This window comes from Nomascus leucogenys, chromosome 20 (assembly GCF_006542625.1).
Source record: "Nomascus leucogenys isolate Asia chromosome 20, Asia_NLE_v1, whole genome shotgun sequence".
Lineage (NCBI taxonomy): Eukaryota > Metazoa > Chordata > Mammalia > Primates > Hylobatidae > Nomascus > Nomascus leucogenys.
The window spans coordinates 30,457,940-30,483,956 of NC_044400.1; the positions used below are offsets into that span (position 1 = coordinate 30,457,940).

Consider the following 26,017-nt stretch of genomic DNA (forward strand, 5'->3'; position numbering starts at 1 on the left):
GATAGGAATTAAGAGAGTGGATAGATTAGAAGCAGGGATCCAGTTTATGTCACCAGCCCCAAAGCCTATGCAGGACCATGAGATCTCAAAATAAAACTGAGTCTGGGAGCATGAGGATAAAGCAGTTGAACAGAGAGATATGAAGAAGGTGAAATTGGTGGAAATTGTTAATTAAGAGCAAGGGAGGAAGTAAGAAAGAAATGAGACTCTTATGCTTATGATCTCAGCAACTGGGTGTACAGGACAAGTCATTCACAGAGTTGAGTGACAGACAGGTGGGAAAGCTGACCCCTGAGAAAATGACTAGTGAAGGAGGTTGAACATCTTAGTTTAAGGTACCTGATGATATCCAAGGGAAGGATTTAGTAGATAGTCAAATAAATATATATTCATGGAGGAACATGTGTGTGTGTGTCTGTCTGTGTGTGTGTGTGTGTATAGCAGCAAAGAAGGCAAAAGTAAAATGTAAAATGGTGTAACAAAGTGAAGGACATTAGGGGCCGACATGTTCCATGGAAACTAACAATTTAATAAGAGAAGTCTCAGTGGACTGAAAGGGGAAAAGGCCAATTGTCATAGGTTGAGGAGGAAAAGGGTGCAGAGGAAGATGAGATGAGAGAATGCAGGCAATTATCTGAAGAAAATTTGGCTCTGAGGAGAAAAGAAGGGAAGTAACTAGATTGATAGATAGGGTTGAGGACGACTACAGCATGCAAGCAGAAAAAGCAGGGGAAGTTGAAGTTACAACATAAAGAGAGAGCTTAATTGAAGGAGAAAGTGCCCTGAGAAATCAGGAGAAGATGAGATTCAGGATAAAATACTAGCCATGGACAAGGGGAGCATTGCTCAAGCCAAGAGAAAGCAAATCACAGTGGGTTTGATGGTCTGACTTTGCAGATACCTTTGCTAGATTGCTGATTAATGCCGAGCTTATTCTTTACGAAACATTTACTCATTTTCCAACAGGGAAAACAAGAATTACACACACACACGTCAATATATAAATCAATGTCACAAAATATTTTATGCAAGAAATTAAAATTAGAATAGAGAATGAAAAGAGAATACAGAACATTTGGGAACATTTTTGAGAGGAAACTGGAACTGAGTCTTGAGAAATTTGAAGAGTTGGAGAAGACAAGCAGTTGATGTGTTCCAGAGAAAGAGAGATATATATTTTGGAATCATCAAGATCTAAGTGGTACTGAATCACAAGTATGGTGTATAGTCTAATAGTTTTGACTTTTAATCTACTTGCTTCCTGAATAAGACCAAAGGCAATCTAGAAATGTATACATATATTTCTAGAAATATATATATATATTCATTATATATATATAATGGCACCACTAATTGTTTCTTTATTTATATTGAAGGAATGTTCTACAAATTATGACTCCCAAAATCTTCATCTGTGGTATTTTTTAAATCAATTTTACATCTCTAACGTCTTGAGGGTCATTTTAGTTTCTTAACAGTAAAGTGACATTGAGTAAACCTTGGCTGATTCATATACCAAGACCTGCTTTTGTTTTCTTGTATCGGTTTGTGAAAAGTCCTATGGTTTCAGATTTCTGGAGCATTTATAGAAAAAAATAATTTCTGAACATTTTAAATACATACTTAATTTGCCTTCACCCCTTGTTTCTTATGTTAGGAAATAAAAACAAGATTGCAGATGTGGTCCAGTCCCCCCCACCCATCCCTGTGTGGAGCACAGAGAGATGGATATTATCCTGGGGTAGACTGTATATTTGACCACTCAATGCCTGCATTTGCTTTGGTTGGAAGCCAAATGACCTTTAAGCTCATTTAAAGCTTCTTGTTACCTAAACTCCTTGGTCTTTTTTTTTTTTTTAATCTGGAAGCCTTGAGAAAGCGAAAGAGAAATAATTGCTCCTTAAACAAAGCTAAGATAGAAGAATTATTAGCAAGCATCGGTGCAGCACTGCAGACTTGAAGAGTTGCTTGCAGGCATCTTACTGGCTATTCCTCCTTTGCAGCCATAAGAAAAGAGAAACATCATGTACCCCACTCAGGAGAAGGGGGTGTGGGGTCTCTTGAAGTTGATCCACTCAGATTCACATATGGGCTTCAAAGGGAACTGAGTTCTTGAATTCTTCCTATAATTTTCTGTTTGTCTACCATATATATATAACATTTTATTTGCTGCTTCTGAGTGACTGAAAGAGGAAAGGACACAAAAGAGGGAAAAAAACCCACTGTATTTTTTAATAGTTAAGTCACCCAAATTATATACTAAAATAAGCTTACCAAGCAGCAGTTAACCAAAATTGGTTGATGAAAATGAATGGCAGTCTGTGACATTTCATCAAACCTGAATGATACCCCGCCCCCACCACTCTGCCACTCTAAATTCAGTGAAATACCAAGATTCAGATATTTAAACTTAAAGAAGACCACATTGACTAATTCTGTACCATACCCTTGCTCTTGAGAATATTTAATTTTTTTTCTTGCCACATGTGTTTTATTATTTTTAGGTCATACTAAAGTGTTTTTTAAGGATCAGATGCCTATTCCATGAGCTCTTGTAGGCTCCATAAATGAGAGTGTCTGGCTGCTCTGCTCATGCATTCCGGTTGTGGGGTGCCGTTTCTTGTTCTCCTTTTACGCATTCTTTGTCATGTTTTTATTTCAAACGTCAATGAGAATTTCCATAACTATGTATTGAGTCTCTACTATGTACAAGTTGGTGTGTTCATTGTCTTGTATACATTATTCCCTTTGATTAACACAACAATATCAAATTATTGTTATTATTATAACCATTTAAAACATAAGAAAGCTGATCCCCAGAGTGACCTCACTGATGTTATACAACTAGGGTGGTGAGGTACATGGATTCAACTCATGTCATCTGATCCCAGTGACAGGCTTTCTTACTACATACACCACAGTCATCTCTCAACTGTACTTAGGAAGGGCCTTGTGCATTGTTCCAAAGGAAGTGAAAGTTTGCAGAGTCCTTACCCTTGGCATGAAAAAAGCAAATCTACAGCTGTAGACTCCTTGCCTATCAATAGGTACCACCATCATTTGCATCATTTTATTGTGACTAAAACCCACCATGACAATCACCACTACCATCACCACCAATTGTCCTATCCATTGTTTTGAAATGTTGGAATCATACCTGTCACTCACAAATTTAATTAAATCTGATCATATTCCTAATATGACCTTAAAAGCAGGAATAAATATGCAAATTCTCCTTGATGGCTCCATTGCCTATAGGCTCAACACAGCCTTCATATGCAGTTTATTGGTCCAGTCAGTGTGGGTTCCCACTATAATTTTTTAAAGAAATTTAAAATTCATTGCCAATATTCAAAAACTGAACATTTTTACATTAAGATTGTAGCCTGGCTCTTTGGTCTCATATTACAGAATAGCATAATTTCCTGTTGCTAATGAGTACTACAGGCCTGTTTTAGTTGGGACAGCTACTTTATACTTATCTCTCTTTCCCCCTGACAAGAGATTGTGTGTCAATTTCCATTTATTACTAACACAAAGCTGGATTCACATACTTTTTGACTTGCTTGGCCCCTGTAGGCATTTAAATTTATATCTGTTTCTGTTGCATTAAACAGCTTTAGAGAGCAATTTACTTAAAGTTTTCAGGTAAAAAGTATTCTTAGTAATGTGTCTTGCATCATCAAACTAAATATGATTTCTTTCCTCTGTTATTTGGAAGAGAATTTTATTCTTAGAGTGTTATTTTTAGATCCAAACACTTTGACACAAAAACATCAAATTTTTGTAGAAAAGATGCCAGAGTGTATAGGAAAGGCAGTCGTTGGCATTGATGGGCAGACTTTAGAAACTACCATTTTCACCTTGAAAATGGAAATGGAGAGACATACAATTCTATAGCAGTACAGAATTTCTTCAGGAGAGGATTTGGGTTTGGTCTACATTCCACTTTGGCTGTTTGGAATTTGCTTTGAAATCTCTGCCTGAAAAGATACTGGAATGTGGAGACTGAAATTCATCCCTGTGTCTATGCAACATTCATAGATGTACTTTCAAGCTGAGCCAAAGCCTTATTCTATATCCTTTGAATGGCCTCTAAGTACAGGTATTTGAATTGTAGATATTGTATATTTCTTTACATTTTCCATTTGATCTGTAGGAATATCTGTAGGAATATATATACAGGTGAATATTTGACTTATTCATAATCAAGATGAATTAATATGTTTTTCTCCATTTTCATGAGTTGGATAATAAATCTGAGAATTTAATTTTCTACATGTGCTGTGTAATATAAGCTCTCCAATACAAAATCATAGATGGATGCATAAAAAGATAAATTGACTTGCCTGGGGCCACAGAGTAGTACAGGAACAAAGATTAGAACTAAAATAAGTGTCACTGCCACCATTTTTGAGCATTTGCTATAGATCAGGCACCATGCTAAGTGACTACATAATCTCTTTTAAACCCATCAGTCACTGTGATGTAGATGTTATCTCCATTTTAAAATTGAGCACACTGAAGATCTCAGAAATGAAATTATTTGCCCCAGTCTAACACAGCTAGGACCTGGGGACAGAGATTCCAGAACACATCTGTATACTTCTAAAACTATGTCCTTAAAGACCTGGGGTAGATACTGGGGATACCAAGAATGTGACATTGTCCCTATCTCTTCTGTGGTGTGAGGTGTGAGTTTAGGCCCCCTATCTAATATCTCTGAGCCTCAGTTTCCTCATTTGTAAATGGGCATAATGACACCTATGGCATAGGATTTTTTTGGGGGTAAAATTCCTATCCCCTAGTGTATTTCTGCCTCAAAACCATTGTATATTCAATGCTAGTTTCCTACATCCAATTTTTCCTTCTCAGCCAAATGATGTGGCCCTTACCATGAGTCCAAAAACACCACCTTAAACAAAAGGGGAAAATATCCAATGGCTTATCCTATTCTTTCTAAACTCTATCCAAAGGTGATTAGTCAATATTTTATTTGAATGGTTAACAAAAACAAAGCCAGAGCCACTAACTACTGAGATCTTTAAGAACAAAATGAAAAGCAATGAAGCAGTAAGTATAAAGCACTTCGAGTTAAAAGGTGGTTGAAAAAAATCTAAAGTTGATTAAAACCTGTTGGCAGGTGGCTGAAACAAGTCCTTGGAGTGATTTTTGAGTGGAATTTGTGATGGCTGTTTCAAGTTAGTTGCTGAGATGGCCGATCTCTTTATGGGAATGAGAGGTGAGGTTTAATGCCACATTAGCACACACTGAGCTGGTGGGCTGCTCTTAGCCACCAAAAGCAGCATCTTTGTAAACTATCCATTTCTACAAGCACATGTGGGGAAGATGTAAAATTCACTTGTTTTTGGAAGCCAGCCATGGGTTTTGTAATTAATATTCCTTCCCTTCACACACACACAGGCAATGAAAGGCCTTCTGTTTTCCCCCTCTCTGCCCCTACCCCGCAGCAACTGCCCAAATCACTTCTGAAAACAGGGGACATGGAAAAGAGTCCCTAGATTATCCATATTTTGTCCTCTTTTTTCTTAAATTTATGTTTTGCAGGGCAAATGATACTGGCTTTCTTTCCTTCAAAGACCACTTGCCTGTCACTCAGATAGTTATCACTGATACGGACAGATCAAACTCAGAAGCCGCTTGGAGAATTGGTCCCTTGCGTTGCTATGGTGACCGTGAGTACTAAATCGAAAGAAGCTTTCTCTCTGCATTACATGAGCACAGGATGTTTTTACTCCCTTATCCCTTTTCCCTGCAGTGTGCCCTAGTCTTGAAAATTATCCACATGCCCAGTGCTTTCCCATACCCCATTGAAAACGACAAACCACGTTGAAGGATTTTCTCATTTGCAGGACGCTTGTGGAACGCCGTCTCATTTTATACAGAAGCCTCTTACCTCCACTTTCCTACCTTCCATGCGGAATTCAGTGCCGATATTTCCTTCTTTTTTAAAACCACAGCATTATCCGGAGTTTTCCTAGAAAATCTTGGCATTAAAGACTTCATTCGACTCGAAATAAGCTGTAAGTGCCCTCAATTATGAATTTAATGTAACTGATCAACAAACAAGTTTTAGTCTTGTTTTTGCCACCAATCACTAGTGGGCATTTGTACCAGCAAATTAATCTCACTGGACATCTGTAAAATTAGCAGTGATAATGTCTAGTTCCTTCTGATGCTTTATGATTTATTATGACTTGTCAGTATTTAATCAGTCATTCTCTCATCAAAACATGGGCATTCCGAAAATTGCCACAGACACCTATTACAGTTTCCAAAGGTATTTCTTACCTGTGACTTTAATCTTCCACACTACAGGATTTTATTCATGACACTTTCCGTGCAAAGCTGAAAAGAGGATTATTATGCATTCTATTCATATTTGGGGTCTACTTTTTTGCTTTACCTTTGTTCCAAAAGAAATTTCCTGACTTATTTCCCACACTAGGAGCGTGTGACTATCCAATCAGAATTCCCATGGTTTCTCTACCACTTCCCCATGGACAGTGGCTTATCTAATAAACTTGATGCCAGGATGTGGATCATCACCTTTTAGCACTGCATACTCTACATATAAACTATATTCAGTAATAATCATGATATGCGATGAAAAATAATGGGAATACAGATGGTGACATTTCCTATAATGAAACATTTTGTATATAATCATACTAATGAAACAATATTCCAATACCAATAAAATACAATTTAAAAAAATTACATCAAGTGGTATTTTTAATAAAAAGGGAAAAAGCATACCTATATATTGCTCTGTTGCGATCATAGTAACATTAAAATTTGTGTTTCTGAGTCTCTACTTCTCGAAATTTTACAGTGACTTCATAAAATTTAAGTTTTTTCATATGTTCATGTTCAAAAGAGAGTGTACTCATGTCCATTTATCTTATATTGAGAAAGTAATACTTTCTATTAATTTTAGTTTGTTTCATATGAAGAAAGAGCTATACAAATAGATAAGGTTTTAAACTTCCTAATATATTTGTTAAAAATTCTTAAAAATTTCATTTTATACTGAATTCTGTAAATTCTAGTACTGTCAATGTTTGTACTTCAGGATTGATTCTAGAAACTTCTACATGTCTCTGCAAGCAAAAAAATTCTACTACAGTAATTTCAACAGAAAATTCATGATAAATTTCTATTTTATTAGGTAAAAAGTTACCATATTCCTAAGAATTTGAAATTGCTTGGGTTCTCGTAGGATGCAAATTTTGTCTCAAACCTCTGTGGTTCCATACATTCATGTATTCAACATTAGATTTGAGTCAAACAAAGCTAGCACAGTAATTGCACGATGAAAAATGAGAACTTGAGTTCTTATTCTTAAAAATAAACAAATAGATTTGGGTCTGTATTTTTAGGAGACAATGGTAAATCTAGAGTTCTCTGTATTAGCTTTCCCTCAGAATATAATATGTATGAAGTGGAAAGAGATAAAACATACTAATTTGAAGTTTATACACATATTGTTAAAAACAGTAGCATCATATAAACAAAATATATTTGTTTATTTTTAAGAGTAAGAACTTAAGTCCAGGTGCAGTGACTCACACCTGTAATCCTAGAACTTTGGGAGGCCTAGGCAGGAGGATTGCTTGAGGTCAGGAGTTCGAGACCAGCATGCCCAACATGGTGAAATCCCGTCTCCACTAAAAATACAAAAATTATCCACGTGTGGTGGCAGGTGCCTGTAATCCCAGCTGCTCAGTAGGCTGAGGTAGGAGAATCGCTTGAACCCCAGAAGCAGAAGTTGCAGTAAGCCGAGATTGCACTACTGCACCCCAGCCTGGGTGACAAGCACGAAACTTTGTCTCAGAAAAAAAAAAAAAATAGGTACAAAAAATAAATAAATAAATAAATAAAAAACAGTAGCTTCAGCATTTATTGAAACAGACCAACAAACAATTTGTTTAGCAAAGGAATGTTTTATCACTAACATTGCTTAGAATTACTTGTGTATGGTAATAATTTTTAAAAAGATGTATTTTTAGTGACTTTTGCTATTTTTTTGGTTCTCCACACTCAGTGCACTTTTTACTGCTTATAGACAGGGTAGGCTGTACCCACCACCTTGCCCTAGTTATTCCCATGACCATAAAGACTCAGGCTTGTCATTAGCTCCCTATGTATGTGTGTCTAAATGAATGTTTTTCTGTAGTTTGATTGAGGCAATTGACATATCACTATAATGATGTGTCTGCATGAAATACCCTTGAAAGCATAAGTAATGTCTTAGCAACAGAAATTGGAAATTTGAGAGCTCCAGAAAAGGAGACAAAAAAAAAAAAAAGACTGGAGGAGATGACAGAGGTGTTTAAGTCTCCTGCAAATTACCAAGCAGCTAAGTGTTTCTTTTGCAGTTACTGCACAATACATACAAGGAAAAAGATCTTCTTAATTGGCAGTTTTAACCTCCTTTTGCTCCAACTATTGAGACTATTAATGGGAGAAAGCTCTTGTGGCTTTGGTGTGAAACAAGATCCCTTATACCTAACATGGCCAGTCCTTAAAAATGTTGAGTTGAACGCCAACAATTTCATAATATGGATATAATAACTTCAATGTAAATTTAATAAAAATCAGGCCCCATGGCCTTTTGATTCCTTAAAGCAGCAGCAAAAGTATATTATTACAAGGTAATGACCGATGATTAAGTGTTAATTACGTATCAATGCCCAGTTTGTTTGCACTTTGTGGTACTGTATTTTAGAATTACATTTGACAAAAATAAAAACCCACTGAAGTAATTGTTTGGTATATAATATATCACCAGATTGGAGAACATATACTTTCCAAGACAAGATTTTATATAGAAACATTGAAAAGTTCAAGATCTTATATTCTCAAATATTTGTTACTGTTAATATTTAAAAGGGGAAAAGACCAAAGTGGGATGGAAACATCTTGCATTCTTTATTTACAGCTACGCTCATATTACGCATTTTAGACTGATGGATTTTTTACTCTAAAGGGTTCATAGCAAGAACCATACACAGACCAGGCACTTGGAAAGGAAATGGCCTTTTAACAGATGCAGTGGCTCAGAATAGATTTCCCTCCTATCCCCAAGGAGTGTTCCTCTAAAACTATCTGAGCAGCAGTTTCCAAGGTTGATATATCCAAATTATTGGATAGGGAACAGTAGATTCCCATGAAATTTTCAATCCATTTCCTTCCAGCCTACTTTCAAAGATATTTGAATTTTGTAGCCCATACTCTATGCAAAAGAAAACACGCCACTGTTTTCTCAAGTCTTAGTGAATGTGTTTTAGTGGGCCTGTGAAAACAATAACTATTTTGATACTTATCTCACAATGGCTGTACAGGTAGAAATTGATATTTTAGAGTAGATGAGGAGATCAGAAGGAAATGGCTTTTGAGAGTCAGTCTGGCATAGTGGAAAGAAGCTGGACTAGAACCCAATGTGGATTCGAACTTTTGTTCTTCCAAGTGGGTTTGTGAGCTGCCTTGAGCAAGTTCTTCTCCCTTCCTATGCTTATTTATGCAACATGGGGTTGGTGACATCCATATGCCGCCAAGATGCCATTGGCTGCAAATAACAGAAAATTCAATCTGAACTGGCAACCACAAGAATGGGAACTCACTGGTACTAGAGCATGTCACTAAGCCCAGAGGAGGTAGGACTGGTTTCGTTTATGGTTGTTTTTAGTAGTTTAACAAAGTTGTCAGTCGTCTGATGGTTTTCTCTCTCTGTTATGAATGTTGAATGTCTACTTCGGTCTAAGGCTGGCTCCCCATCATGGTGGAGCTGCATCCCAGCTGGTGAAGAATCCCTGCTTTCCAGGCTTACAAGCAATCCTCCTGAGAGGCCACTCACTTGGCCCCCAAGAACCAATGTGTGTGTGGCTGGGAACGTATAGATTGCAGATTGATTTATACCAAGGCCTACCCCCACACCAGAGAGTGGGCTAGCTTCCCCTAAATCCCATGGGAACGTGAAAGAGGGAAGAGTTTCCCAAAGCAAACTCAGTATTGTTAGAAAGAAGGTAGTCGTCAGGGAGATAATCAATGAGGATTCTTCTGAGGCAGTTGTCAGAATTGAAATGTGTAATTTATTTTTAAAAATACCTTGAAAGGAAACAAAACCAGAAATTTGCTGAGCTGCTCAGGGGAAAAACTATACATATACATACTGTATGTATGTGTGTGTATGTATATATGTATATGTATGTTCATGTATATATTTACTGTACAAATATGAGAGAAAAGAAAGAAAGATTTAACTTTATGATTTCAGAAGCATCATACTGAGAATATTACAAAATGTGATGTTAACTTGGACACACTATAGTTAGAACTTCAGAAAATAGTACAAATGAATACTACTAATAATTACAGTTTTGTTGAATTGTTGAGCAATTACTCTGATTAGACACTATACAATTCTTTACATTCCTGATTTCATTTTGTTTCCAAGCACTCCCATCGATGACAATCACTGTGTTGTACTGTGATTACCACCACACAGCGCACAGGTAGGCAGGATGAGCCTAGAGAGGGGAAGTGGCAAGCCCTGATCGCACGGCTGGGAAGGTTAGAATCCAGGACCCACCCAGGTCTGTCTGGCTCCTTACAGCACCCCTCAACTCTGCTTTGCACGGGTCGGGAGGATGGACAATGTTAGAACTGAAGAGAACATACAATTAATTACATCCAGGTTTTGAGGCACAGGACACAAAGGAAGCTCCTGCAGTTTTGTGCAATATCACAGGTACTATTTATCTAGAGATTGAAAATGTGGCTGCCATCAGATCCTTAAAGAGATTATGTCCCCGAAAAGTTTTAACAGTATTTTATTTAGTTCATATTTCTCATTTTACACATGGACACATGGAAGGCCAGAGAGATTAACTCACTATGTTAAGGCCTTATGAATTATTTATTCCACAAATGGACCCTGAAATCTCTCTAATGCCGACCTGGGGTGTGGATTGAGGACACAGAAATGGAGTGTGGTTCCGTCTTTATGGAGCTCAGGACTGAGTGCTGGGAGAAGTGCAGAGTGTGTCCTAAGGATATTCTCTAATGGGCTTGGTGGTCAGTCCTGGAAGAACATCATACAGGAGTCTTCTTAACAGCTTCTTCTCATCTCCTAGGAGCACTTGGTAGAAACTCTGTTACAGCCCTAAACATGCCCTTTCTTTTCTTTATCAGTCTTCTCAAAAGTAAGTCATGAACTCATCTTGTTTCAATTGTCTCAGAATTCTCAGTGCCTAGCACAGGGTCTGGCTTGATAAAAATGCCCTGAAAGGCTGAGACTCCTTAGCTTTGCCTTGAACCATAAAGAAGTAGCTGGTGAGAGAAGGCATTTATCAGAAGGTTGGGGGAAGTTGAACTTAGAGGGTAAGTTCATGATAGAGCTAATGCTCTCATTGGTCTTCTCCCTTCCTATTCAGGGCCATTGGGTTATGTCCACCTCTTCAGCAAGTGAGAGCCAGCTTGAGTTTGCCTTAAGGGCCCTGTTATACTGGGCCACAGTGGGATGTATCATTCATTCTCTCACGTTGTTTTCAGGCATCTTTATTATCTATTCTAGCTTTGACTAGCCCGGGCAACTGCGCAGGTTTCCAAGTGTAGAGGTTTTGTTGTAGGAATAATGATTTAAAAATTGAGCCCTGGGAAACACCATCTGGATTCACATCCAGACTCTGCCCCACCCGCACTGGGTCAGCTTACTTAGCTACCTGTACCTCACTTCCCTCATCTGTAAAAGATTCCCTGTCTCATAAAGTTGAAGCAAGGCTTAGTGAGTCAATTAATGAAAAATGAGTAGCAAGGTATTTGGCTCACAGTAAGTACTCAATAAATATTAACTATTTTTATTGAATTTTACTGATTCTAGGAGGTGCGGCTTAAACATAGTATGTCTTTAATAGTTGCTTTAATAAAATTAAATAATAATAATTTTAAAGACTTTGCAAGGACCCTAATACCTTGGTATAAAACTGTAAAAGTATAAAGAAAATTGCAGAATTGCATTTAGTATGTGCAGTGTAATGATGTTTCAATGAATAAAATGAGAACTTCCTGTATATAAGGCACAGTGCTAGGTGCTGGGTATATGATAAATGAGATGTTCTTCTAGAGTTGCAGACTCGAGGGAGACAGTAAACAGATTATTATACAACAGGGGGCTGCAGTTTGGACCAGAGGTAAGCACAGATGGGAAACCTATTATAGAGGTCAAGGGGCAAGGCTAGTCAAAGCGAAGCAGCAAGCCCTCCCCAAACATGTGTTGTCTCAGTGGAATTTATTATCCGCAAGACTAGCCTTGCAGGAAAGCTTTTAGCAAAATCTTTAACATTCCTCACCCAAATTCTCACCAATCTTATTCTGTGTTTTATAGAAAAATGTAAATGTGGGGTCCAGTCATCTCTCAGTTAAGTGTTTTTAAATTTGGGGATGTGCAGGGCTGCCAGGTGGCACTGGTGATCTGAATAAGAAACAGGGAAAGACTCAAGGGGCCGCCTTCACTCTTATTTAGTCTAACTGCTCGTCACTCAATCTGTTCCCTTCAATTCTGTTTCCTTTAAGGCATGAATTTGTAACCTGAAGCCAATTTGCCTAGGTTGAAAAATCACAGGTCACAGTAATAATAACGGCTATCACTTGTTGAACATGCAGTATGTGCCAGGCACAGTTCTAATAACTTTATCAGGATTCATGTCTAAATAATCTGATGATTTAAGTACTGTTTATATTCACATTTTACAAACAAGAAAATTAAGGCATGGTGACATTGAAAACTCGCCTTGGGTCACAGTATCTCCAGAGTCTAAGCTCTCAAATCCCATTCTTACTGCTTCCACCTTACTACATCTCCTTTAGGCCAGGGCTCACCAGAAAGCAAAAGAATTCAAACTCTCACATACTCAAAATTCTGTGTAATGGGGACTTTGATGGAGGCTGCTTTCAGTTAAGGTTTAAAGGCTGGGAAGAAAGCGCTCTGGGGTGGAATTTGTCTTTTGGCATTTCCGATAATTTAAATCTGGCAGCTGATGACTTCATCAAATAAATACCTGTTTCCTATTTTAGGGCGTAGAGGAGAGGGAACAATTGTGAAGGTGCCTAGAAAAAAAGGAATGCCTAGCATATGAAAGTTCCAGTCCTCTCATCATCCTCAATTTGTAAATTACAATTAACCTCTCCATTTCCTTTAAATTTAGAACATTCTTATGTGATAATGGAAAACACAAGACAATATACTCAATAGAGCAAAATCGTGAAGAACCCTGCCTTTGGAGACAGATTCTACTTACCACTTAGGACACTTTCAGCAAATTATTTATATTTCTGTGCACTTTAGTTTTCTCACTCATAAAATGTGAATAATGCTACATTTCTCATAGGGTGGTTTTGTGTATTAAAATGAGATAATCCGTGGTCAGTGCTTAGCATGGTGCCTGGCATAGAGTTCGTTGCTCCCATTGTGCTACCTCTTCCAGTTCTCTCTCTTAATGGTTATCCACCATTGCCACTATCATCACCACCACCATCACTGGCACCATCATCATCACCTTCATCACCACTATCACCACTACCATTACCACCATCACCATTACCACCACTAGCACTGCCACCATCACCCTGTCACCATTACCACCACCACCGCCATCACCACCACTGCCACCACCACGATCAACACCACCACTGCCAGCACCATCATTACCATCACCATTACCACCACCAGCACTGCCAGTATGACTATTACCATCACCGTCACCATTACCTCCATCACCACCACCACCACTACCACCATGACCATTATCACCACCAACAACAATGATGACACCATCACTACCACCACCATCACTACCATCACCATTACCGCCACCAGCACTGCCACTATCACTATCACCATTACCCCCATCACCCCCATCACCACCACCACTATCACCACAACCATTATCACCACCATTGCCACCACCACCACCATCATCATCACCGCCGCCACCATCACCATCATCATCACCTCCATCACCACCACCCCCATCAGCACCACCATCACCATCATCATTAACATTATGTCCACCACCACCATCAATACCACCACTACTACTAGCACTACCACCACCACCATCACCGCTGCCATCACCTTTGTCATTTCACCATTATCAGTATGCTTATTTCTGACTGGGTGCCATCTGGCTTCCATTATACAAAGATTGTTATAGAGAGGAGGCAGAAAGAATAATGGAAGGAGTCCCATGTGATGACAGGAGGCTTGGATTTGATTGCAGGCACTGCCACCTACAGCAGCGTCTCCTTGGACAAGGCAATACAACTTTCTGAGCTTTTTTCATTATGGAAACAGTACAAATGCTTATATAACATGCATTAGTAAAATAAGGAGGAAGCACTGGACTTCCCAGGGCCCAAGTCTCCTCCCTGCAGGAGTGGAGCTGCCTTGCTAACCTCATGTCTGCAGATATCCTGGAGGACACAGCTGAAGCCACAACAGATCCAGAAAATCCAGGGCCTCGGCATTCATGCAGGTTTATCAGATCAGAATGAATGGTCCAGGTGCCTATCCTGTTTCCTGAATTTGCAAAAGTAGCAGGAAAAAAACAGCTTGCAACAAGTATACACATTTAATTTGGTAGCTGTTACTATTAATGGTGATTTCAAAGCTGCAGGAATTTCAAAGGAAGTCTTCTCTACATTGATATTGACTTACAATCATTTCTCCCACTGCAGCCTGTGCCTTGAATGTGCTAACAACTTCCTCTATCCTTCTTCCTGTTTTCCTTTCTGGTTTCAGCTCCTTCAGAGATCACCTTTGCCATCGATGTCGGGAATGGTCCTATGGAGCTTGTAGTCCAGTCTCCTTCTCTTCTGAATGACAACCAATGGCATTATGTCCGGGCTGAGAGGAACCTCAAGGAGACCTCCTTGCAGGTGGACAACCTTCCAAGGAGCACCAGGGAGACGTCGGAGGAGGGCCATTTTCGATTGCAGCTGAACAGCCAGTTGTTTGTAGGTAGGGGACATCTTAAGGCTCCCTTTGTGCTAAACCCTACAAGATCACTGTGTGACCATGCCCAAGAAAAATTTCTCTTTTATTTTAGATCTGGGATATGATCAAAATGTCATAAATCATTTCTGATGGTAAATTTCATTCTATACATTCTTTTTTTTTCTGGCTTCATCAGCTACATGAAGTTAAGATAGTGCTAACCTTTAGCAAATTTTGAAGTTGTCCAGATTCTATACATTTTCTTTTTGTAATATTGTCTTCAGATGTCCAGAGACCCCATTTGTTCTTCATCATTGTAATATAAATCTACTCCAAGGGACAGGACATGTCAACTCTTTACACCTTAGTGGGTGTGGACTCTAAGTCATGGGCCGCCCTTCCAAGTGCTACCCCAGTCCTGATAATTGTTGATATCCATGCAATGATATAGTTGAGCCATTTTAAAGGGATTTTCGTCATCAGTAACATGGTTGAGAGAAGAATGATCCCTTTCTAAAGGGATCTATCAGGGGCCTCTTTGATGCTACCCTGAAATCATAGCACTGGGGATCAACCTGCCACAGGCTGTTCATCTGAACTGGCAGCTGCTGCTGGTGGGGGCCTGGAAAGATCCAGGCACCCTTCTTTAGTCATTCCTCACTTCTTTCATTCCGCTAATAGTCACTGAGCATCTACAACTGGTCGGTATCTTGTTAGAAAGTGGGTATTGAAAGATGGATTGAGCACTACCACTGTTTTTCAAGGAGTTCATAATCCTCTGGGGTGTGTGTGTGTGTGTGTGTGTGTGTTTTTCACAGAGAAGAGAGCATGGGGTTTTGGAAGTCTCTCTTCAGTGCCTGAGCCTTAACTACACTTATGTTGGCATTTTGTTTCCCTTGTCATATTTTTTACATTTTGTTAAACATAAGGGAGTGCGTGTATGTGTGTGTGTGTGTGTGTGTGTGAGAGAGAGAGAGAGAGACAGAGAGAGAGAGAGAGAGATGAGAGAGAGAGACTAATACAAGGTGAGCCTTATAGCTGTAGTTTTAAAAAATTAACGTAGGTTGAGGAGGGCTTGTAAAGCTTTAAAGTACAAAATCGAGCTCTGAAAGTTAAGAAATATTGTCAATACTACCAAAACGAAGAGTGTGCTTTTATATAAAGCTTGGAGTTCAGATGTTTAGAACAGTGATGTAAATAAGTAACAGAATTTGTCAGTCTACCCAGATTTAACTTTGTTTCCTTTTTTGTTTATTTATTTTTTTTGCCAGCTCCCACACTACATAGCTTTACTGCTAGTGATGAGATGCCACCAGCACTCAATGGAAGTTTCTTACTTGCTTCCTTTAAATTTAGGTTTGTGCAGCTTTTAACTCTGAGGAAAGCAGTCACTAAAATCACACCAGCTAAAAGAAAATAAGTAATAGAGTGTGAGGATGTCATATTCCCTCTTCTTAACAAGAACCATATTTCTTTCTTTGTCTGTCATGTTCCCCAGATCCAGCAGAAGCTAAGATATAAATGATCAAAACAGTTTTGTGATTGCAAGTCATTTGCTTAATTAATAACTCATATATGTGATATGATTCACTATTGAAATATTTTAAAAATTTATATTGCTGTTTTAATTCTATTTAAACATCACATTTTGATGGGTGACTTCTGAGGAAGGTTGCTAGTCGTCAAAATCTAATATATTTTTTGGTGGAATCAAGTCAAGTGTTTCACAATTTTCATAAATTATATTCCATGCCAAAGTTTAATTTATCTTCAGGCAGTATTTATGAATCTTTCTGGCTGAAAGGTATATATAAAGATGGAATAATTTTTTTACCCTTTCATGCAAATTTTACGTAGCTACGAAATTATCACATGGACTGGATATGTGATAAAGTTTGTGCAAGTCAAAAGGGAAAGGCGGCAGCTGTGTTTCATGGCAGATTTCTATCTTCAGACGTTTCGGTTAAATTGATCACAAATGCAGTGAGCTGTAAGAGCATGTTGATGGGTCTGGAGGAGATAGCTTGCTGGTGCTGGAGCCAAGGTCAGCTGTGGCAAGAGCACCTGCTTCTGCTATGTTTCTCTCCAATAAGTCCCATCTCAGATGTTACTCTGCTTTATTGAATTTGTCTTAATGTACTTGAAGAAGAATAAAATGCGGTTGGAGGTCACTTTAATGGTCTTTCAGTTTGAATTTTCCTATTTAGAGTTCAGTGATATGCCCATTTAGAAATGTCAGGTAGCCAACAAAGCTGAAGTCTCAACATTTCCATCTTGCACAATTCAATTGTTCTATAAATATATAGATGAATAAATAAGCATTTTGGTGCTTAGTTATAGTCACCAAAATGAACAATTGCATTCTGTATTATTCAGAAATTGAGAGGCCTTGGATATTTATATTTGCTAGGCAGGAAAAGAGATCATTGGCATGTGCTTCTTTACTGGAATAGATTGAGTGTAGCATTACTTAAATATTAATTTGGATATGTCTGTCTAGATATCTTTGGCCACTGAAGGATCTTTCAATCAAAATGGAGCATCCTTCAGCATTGTAATCACTGACACAGCTGCTGTGGTCATGAGTGTTTCCTGAGTACCAGAAATAGGCTGCGTTTTTAGAATAGGATGTTCCTCTCAGCACTGCCCCTGTCATTGGAATGTGACAGGTTGAAGTGCTGATACATGAGTCAGTGCATACTGGATTTCCAGAATCAATACTTTAACTTCAGGCTGTTATATCATCATGATGGTTAGGGACATTTGCAGCCATGCCATTTCACCAGTCACATTTCTTTAACAGAGCAGGAGACTCTTCACAACATTCAGCTTCTGAAATGTAAGCTGCAAGCGTGTGGCATTCTCACCTTTGGAACTGTCAATAGTACCGCCCCTTCTGCTTTGTTATTCCCCACTAATGTGTCCATCAATATGAGGATGAGGCAAGAAAAATCCAAGATCCAATGGAGAGATCTGAGTATGCATTCCTGGTCAGATGCCAACAAGCCATAGGCCCTGGGTAGAAAACTAACTAGCATGAGTGTACTATTGTCTTTATCTGCAGAATGAAAATGAAGAGACTGTAACCGCTCTTCTAAGGCTTGAAGATCTGCTATCTGCATGTATAAATTAGGAACAACTGTTACACCTACCATCATGCCCATGTGTATGTAACAGCAAAGAAAATGTCTCATTCCCTCCAAACCTAACGCAAGATCTTTCAAAATATGCAGCAATTATAGAGTGGAAATTTTGTGAAGATGGGGGCCTGTGAGTCTCATTTTATGACTCTATTTCCTTCTACTTTTTATTTTTCCCATGGGCCTATTTTTTTTTTCTTGGCCCCACTGCTCTATTTGTGTCAAAATAAACTGAAGCTACTCCAAACTTACAATCCCCTGGGGAAAATACTACACTGACTTGATAAGTCACAACATTTGGAGAGATCCCCCAAAATTGCTGTTCTTGTTCCAGGCTGGTAGGGAATTATTATTCCTATTTTCAGGTGAAGGGTGTCAAACTCAGTGAGGTCAAGGGTGAAGCCAGGCAGGCTTGGTGCACACATGTTAATTTTGTGCTCTGGCACTTCCTAAACTCTTGATTTGTGGCATAATGCAACACATAGATAACTGGCCCCAGTCTCCTCTTGGAATAATAACTTATATTTTACTCTTGTGAGTGCCTCATGAAGATAGCCGTCCTGAAGCACGCCTGTAGTGCTTTCCATTAGGCATGATGTCATGTGTCTAACAGTATAGGAAGAGATCTGTATTCTCTTCACATTGAGAAATAATTTGAAAATTAGCTATTAGCATATTTTTACATAAAGCTGTTGTGCATGGAGGATAATAATTATCATGACGTCAACGGTGAAACAAAAAGTGAAGAAATAATTGTCTTTTTAACATTATATAAATCTCTGATTATGTCTACTATTCCCCATAAAAGTGTATTTTTTTCAAAGTTAAATAATATATTAAGTATACTTCAATTTTTTTAGGAAACATTAATGTATGACTTTCAATGTCCCCTTACCAATTACATAAGGGAAATTGTTCTGGTTGGTTTAAGAAGACGGTAAGAGACCTCTGAGCGCTAGCAGGCAGGCCCTGGGACTGCCTCAGTAGCCACATAAGAAACACTAGAAGAGCACCCAGTGTCCACTCAAAAATGCTTCTTTAGTGGAAAAACAACAAAAACAACAACAACAACAACAAAAAACGATGAAGAACACGTGGGTTTGTCCCTAACACCAGTGCTCCACAAAATCAGGTTCTTGTAGCTTGAAAATGTTTGAAAAAACATTAGTTCTGTTTTTATATTCAGGAAAAGTGAATGATTAAATCATCCTTTCAGCAAAATTTTGTCTCTTCTTGAAGATGTTGAGAATTGGATACATTTAACCCATCCCAACACCCATTTTAGTGTTTTCTACCCGGTACTATATATTTTTTGAAACAGAGTCTCTCTCCGTCACCCAGGCTGGAGTGCAGTGGTACGATCTCAGGATCTCAGCTCACTGAAACCCCTGCTTCCCAGGTACAAGCAATTCTCTTTCCTCAGCCTCCTGAGTAGCTGGGGTTACAGGTTCACGCTGCCACATCTGGCTAATTTTTGTATTTTTAATAGAGATGGGGTTTCACCTTGTTGCCCAGGCTGGTCTCCAATTCCTGGGCTCAAGCAATCTGCCCACCTTGGCCACCCAGATTGCTCCCTACTATTTAAGACACACTTTTGAAACGTTTGTCTACAACTTCTTCTGCTTTAATTGAGCTCATATTGTGATCTTTTGGTCTCTGTTGGATTGACAATGGACAATTGAAGCAGAATGGAGGGGTGTGAGTGTGTGTGTGTGTGTGTGTGTGTGTGTGTGTGTCAGGATTCATACTGTCTTTTTTAAAGGAGAATGCAGCATGGTATCATCTTCTCATGCAGCTCAGAAAGAGAGGTCCCAAGCTTCAGACCTCACAAAAACTCCAAGTTAGAAGCAGTAATTTGATTCTCTTGGCACTTCCACTTGTCAACATTTATAACTCAGTAAAGAAAGAAATCATTAGAAGAGCATCATTTATGTGAAACTGGCATTCTAATTGTAAAAAGAAACTTAAGGCAGATCTTTCTGGACAATAAAACAGTTCTCCCTGGACATTCAAGGATCCAATCTGAGGGGCAATTGCAGGAAAGAAATCAGGCTGCCCTGGAGCTAATATGACTGCCACATGCTGAGTAGCCACAAGGGAAGCTCCCAGTTGGAAAAGAGCAAACCGGAGAGCAGGCTGAGGCTGCAACACTGCCTAGAGCTTAGTGAGCTGGTTTCCATTTCTCTGAGTCTTCCGAGAGGAAGCACATGACTCAGAGGAGGTGAGAAAGCCCTTGGGCAGAGTAGGGGATGGGAAGTGTGTCAGAAACCTCCAGTAAGTCCTACCGGCGGAGTTATACTCTTCTCATTTTGTTATCAAGTTTTTTTTGAACACATGCACAAGTGGTGCCTCAGCCAAAGCTTCATCTACCTCTTCCATGCACAATGTGTCATCATCGCCTTTGAAGGTGGCCTTGCTTCAGTTTCAGCAGCGCTGGCATCATTAGCTTCATCAATACCCAGACTGAGTTTGATCATCCTGTCAATCCTGTTAGCACGTGTCTGGGGATGTTCCACACTCAAGCCAGAAGACAGGAACACAGTTTCATAAACCAAGAAGCAACTTAATGGAAGAAACTCTCCAAAAGGGACTTGTTTTCCAAAGAAAAGTATAGTTCAGAGCAGGGAAATTATAAGTCTACCTAGGCATGTTGTAAAGCCATTCAAAAATAACTCAGAGAGAGGATTCTGAATGGTAATGTAGTGTCCCAGTCACATTCTGCTTAAAAGGATTGTAACAAATACAGACAAGTTAAAAAGAAAAAAAAAAAGAGTTTCTTCTGAACCTGGAAGAAAGGGATGTGGATTCAAAGCTGCTTCAGTAAGGAAGGTGATTTTGTAGAAGAGGAGGTAAGAAGTGCCATGCTCCAATTCGGCTTCCAGTGTTATCATCCCTGTTTCAAGGTAAATAAGGATCTGCTCTCAGGCTCATCTTCCATGTGTAGAGGGGCTTAGGGACCTGTGGTAGGACCATGTAATCTGCTGTCCAGGTCTCCCTTCAAAGAAGGACTTGCCCTGTGGCTGGGAGTGCTTGTTGGTGGACAGTCTTCATCTGTCTGCACCTTCAGAAGCTGCCTCAGCTGCAGAGAAAGCCTCGACCAAGGTCATGTCCTTTCCAGGGGGATTCACATCCAGTGAATGAGCCAGAGTACAAAGGCACAACTATTGGGCCCAAGAAGGAACATCTCTGGTTATTCGTTCTGGTTTCAGCACTCCTGGTGGGACTGTGCTGGGCTGATGTTGGGCCTTTACCATAGTTCACTTCTCTGCCCATTCATACTTTTTTTTCTTCTGTCCGACCATAAGTGTGGTTTCCAAGGTTTCCCCTAAAAATATCCTGTACCCTTAACTCCATCACAGAACTTGCTTTCTGGTGAACCCAACCTGAGACAGAATCAGATACATTTTTCGTGCAACTTACACACATGTGTGCACGCTCACACACACTTACACAGACACACACACACGCTTCTTTTAAATCAAATTAATTTTCTTAAGTGAAATTTATTTTTCATTTCTCCTGAGAATTAGCTATAAAATAATGCCTCTTCCCCTCCTACTTTCTTTTTCCAAAACATGCTAGTAGGTTATTAAGACCAAGTTTGCATGGTTTTGCTTCATTACCCTTTAAAGGTCCTGGTACTCAAACTAAAAGGGGCCCGCCCCTACCCCGATCTACCTGACAGACTCCTCTTCATTGATAATGCAGACTTTGATGTGTCAGATGAACTATCTCCTCTCAGGGGAGTCTATCCTGGTATACCCCCCTATTTCTGTGAGCACACACAATACGCCTGATTATACTGACCTGATTGTTGCATCTCCCCTTTCTAGGAGTTTCTTTGTGGGAAGACATAGTGTCTAATTTATCTTCACATCTCTGGGACCAGTAGAGGTTTTCTAATATATTTAGTGTTCAATAAAAATCTAATGGATTAATGAAAGTGAATGAAGGCAGAGCCCCCCGTGCCATCCATTCCACTAGCGGCTTTATGGTATTAGGCAAGCCACTTACTCTCTCTGAGCCTCAGTTATTCCATCTGCCCACTGGGCTTAATAATAATCAATACCTTGCAAATCAGTTTCAGACATTGAATGCAGCAATGGATGTCCCTGCTCCACTTGGGATTTTCTTTTAAGGGTTCTTAAATAAGAATGGCAAGCAAAAGACTGTTTCAAATGGAAAATGATTTGTGCCCTCACCCCAGTGGAATAATGAGACACTGCTTTTGGAAACTCAGGGGTTTTGACATTTAAAGGACATACTCAATTGGTGTAATGGCTCCAGGGGGAAAGATCCCTCCCTACGCTGGATTTTACTTCTCACAAATCAACAGAAATGTCCCCACACACTAGTGTACTTGGAGTGTGAGTGCCTCAAAAGCTGAATGCAGGTCCTTATAAAGGGGAAAGTTTCTTGCCATTTTCTTGGCCATCGACTTTAAAGATAAAGAGATTTCAAAACCACATTTTCAAATTACTATATGGTTCACATACGCCTGCTTCAGAATTGTTATTGCTAAATTACATTCTCACTGCTATTATTTTCTCCCGGTCTGTTCAATAAGACAGTTTTGGGTTGTTTCTCCAAATCAGAGAGTTGTGTCCAATCTGGTAGTGAGAGGATGTGCCCAGACCAGAAATGGGACCTTTACTTGTTATTTAAGGATACCAGAAATAAACTGAAAGCTGACCACACTCCTCACACATTTGCAATGCCTTCTAGGCAGTCAGGATTTTGCCTCAGCCACTGACCTTCTCTTGGTCTGGACTGAGAATAAAGTGCAGCAAAAAGCCAGGCTATGTGATTGTTTTAAATTGAAATGACCTTCTTTAGCAGAATTTATTCTTCATTCTCCCAGCGATCAACCTTTCCTACTATCTCACCCAAAAGAGTCTTTAAAAGCCTGTGGGTGCTTAGATGGAGTTTGGAGCATTTTGCAGGATGAGGAGTGAGGGGCAGTGGTCTGATTCTGCATTTCCACTTGCTTTTATTTGTCCTTTATCCTTTTCTCCCCACTCACATTATTTTCCTTCCATAATTTACTGAGCAAATATTTTCTGAGTGCATGCTCAGTCAGCTCTGGGCTGGGCAATGGGGTCATGGAGATAAATAAGATCCATTCGCTCTTTGGGAGGTACAGGCTCAGGGGGGAAGTGAGTTGGATTTTCTAGTAAGTCCTTCATGCTGTGGTATATGGTATGTATTCAAGGCGGTATGAGCAGGGAAAACTGGATGCAGCTCCCAACTCCATGCAGAGGCAGGCCCCAGACTCTATTTCCCTTAGGTTGTGTAACTACTTGTTTCCTGCCTCTCTCTTTCTTATATTGGTGAAATAAGATTAATTTGCAGTTAGCACAGTGTCTAAGGAAATTGGCCCTTGGAAGGCAGCCTGAGACTTGTGTGCCCACTCAGTGTGTAGGAAGCAGATCTCTTACATTGCTAAGCCAATCGATCACTTATTCAGGTATCTGGGAGGACATCTGGAGCCCAAATGCCTCAGGACCTAACACTGACCATCCTTCCGGACCTTGCTGTCTATTTGGGGTACTCTACACGGACACTGCGTTCCCCGCCGCCATCTACACTGCACTGGAGCCCTGCTTTGGGCTCGGGTTTGCCTTAAAATAGTGAGATGGTGCTTGTATCGATGACAGAGTCAGGTGCCCTTTTGCTTCTCATTCTCTGCCATTTTCCCACAAACTCTTATCCTCAAGGATCCTTCCTTTTCTACCTTTCATCTCCCATCCTTTCACAGATAAATTAATTCATCAAAAACATGGGGTGGGGGTCACTGTCAGGATGAGGCTGTAGCCCTGAAGGGCAGATTCAGGCTGACAAGGTCTCGTCCACACACCCACTAATAAGAAATAGTCCTTGCCCAGAGGAGTGTGCTCCAAAAGCAGTAATGGAGGGCAGTGGAGCAGTTATTTATGTATATATGTGTGCATATGTAGATGAGGTTCATTTCTTTTTTATAATACCTCCACTCTCTTAGAGTTTCTGAAGCCTGCAGTTTTCCCCTTTCAGTCAGAACATATTGTGTTATGCGTTTCCTCTGGTTCCATCGTTTTTTATCCTTTTGTTTATCTGCCCTCATTTTTCTCCTCTTTTATCTTCTGCAAAGCCACCTTGCTTCCTTCCATTTATTCCTGAAGGCCACGTAACCTCTGATGGTGCCTGCATGCCCAGCAGGAAAATATGGATGATAATGTGTCCTGCTTGCTTTGTGTTCACAAAAGACTAAAAGCCTCTAGATATTTCAATATTTTATCTTTGTTATTATTGTTATTCTAACTTGTCCCCATCATTATGTATTGTGAAATTGATATCTTTTTCTGTACTAGAAGGTCATGTGGACCTTAAACAGTAGGAAAGATCTAGCTTGAACCCAGTATAGGGGAGGCTTCAGACCAACCACAAGCCATAGGTAGAAATGGAAAGCGTAAATCAGTTTTCCAATAAGTATCCCAGGACTGGGAGAATTTTAGTTCAATTGCTCACATTTTTGTTTTCATCTGTAGTTTGTAAAATAATCACTGGCATTTAGCATACTGACCAAAGAACTTTAAAAAAAAAAAGCATCATTCTGAGAATGCAAACAATTAAAATTTAATTTATTGCTGGTGGGAGTATAAATTGAAACAGTTAAGACTGTTTTGCATTATCTACTAAAGTCAAACATATGCATACCCTATGACCAACAGTTCTACTCCTAGGTATACACCAAAAGAAATATGAACCATAATAAATACAGAAGATTACTTATGGCAGCACTATTCATAATTGCCAAACTATACTATGCCCATTGAGAGTAGAAAGTAAGATGATTTATGAAATGTTTCTCACACCAGAATGCTGTACAGCGTCCTTTATTAATACGGACAAATGTCATCAATACAATGCTAGGCAAAAGAAGCCAGGGTCAAAATAGTACATGCAATATGATTCAATTTAAATCATATTCGACCTCTGATTTCAGAAACAGGTTAGCGGTATTCTTAGAAGGGGTGGTTGGTGACTGGAAGGAAGCTTCTGGCATGCTGGTAAAATTCTGTCTTTTGATCTGGTTGCTAGTTACTTTGGTGTGTTCAGTTTGTGAAAAATTATCAAGTCATATATTCCTGTGCACTTTTGCATTTGTTCTTGAACACAAGAAACAATAAAACACAGTACTAAACACAGCCTCAATCATTGAAGTTGAGTTTTCTCATCATCATAAGTTTTAATGGTTTTGTAAGTAGTTCCCCATATAGAATTACCATGACTTATTTATCATTCTCTTTTGTCAGACATTTCCCTCCCCCAGTCTGTAACAACTATTTCAAAAGATCAATTAAGTATTAATATTTCCGCTTGTAATCCTCCTCCGAGCTCCATTTTCAGCTATTTTCTTTAAAAAGTGCAATGAAGCCAGTAATAACAATGCTTTAATGGCTCTTGACATGGATTGATGAATTATTATTCACCAGTCTTTCACAACATTTATTTCTACCAAACAAATAAGGAAATTATTTTAATCTGTTAACCAAATTCAAGTTATCACTAAGCTCTTTTCCAGTTTCCTGAGGGGGTTTGGCGTTTGGTTTGAGGTGTCAAAATTTGTGGTGAGGATTAAATCAATGAAGCATGTAGAGGTTTTGATATTAAATAAATTCTTCATTCTGATCACTATTATTATTATTTTACATTTTGGGCATCCAGTTAATACTACCAGTATTATTAAATAGTGTATGTTTAGTGATTCCTGAGCAAGAAATCTCTCTATCTGGCAAAACTCAACCAGATACATGCCTTATCCTTAAGGAAATCACATTTTGAAATTAAAGTCTACAGCAGGATTTCCTCCTGGTACCAA

The 26,017-nt window shown here is 39.2% G+C and overlaps 1 protein-coding gene across 1 annotated transcript in view; it reads left to right on the top strand.

The window, feature by feature from the left end:
• CNTNAP5 (contactin associated protein like 5) overlaps positions 1-26,017 on the top strand; it is an 885,765-nt gene that overhangs the window by 718,773 nt on the left and 140,975 nt on the right. Inside the window, exons 15-17 of the mRNA XM_030800870.1 lie at positions 5,569-5,696; positions 5,874-6,044; positions 14,825-15,043. Of these exons, the coding sequence (XP_030656730.1) occupies positions 5,569-5,696; positions 5,874-6,044; positions 14,825-15,043 (518 nt within the window). The remainder of the gene's footprint in view (positions 1-5,568; positions 5,697-5,873; positions 6,045-14,824; positions 15,044-26,017) is intronic.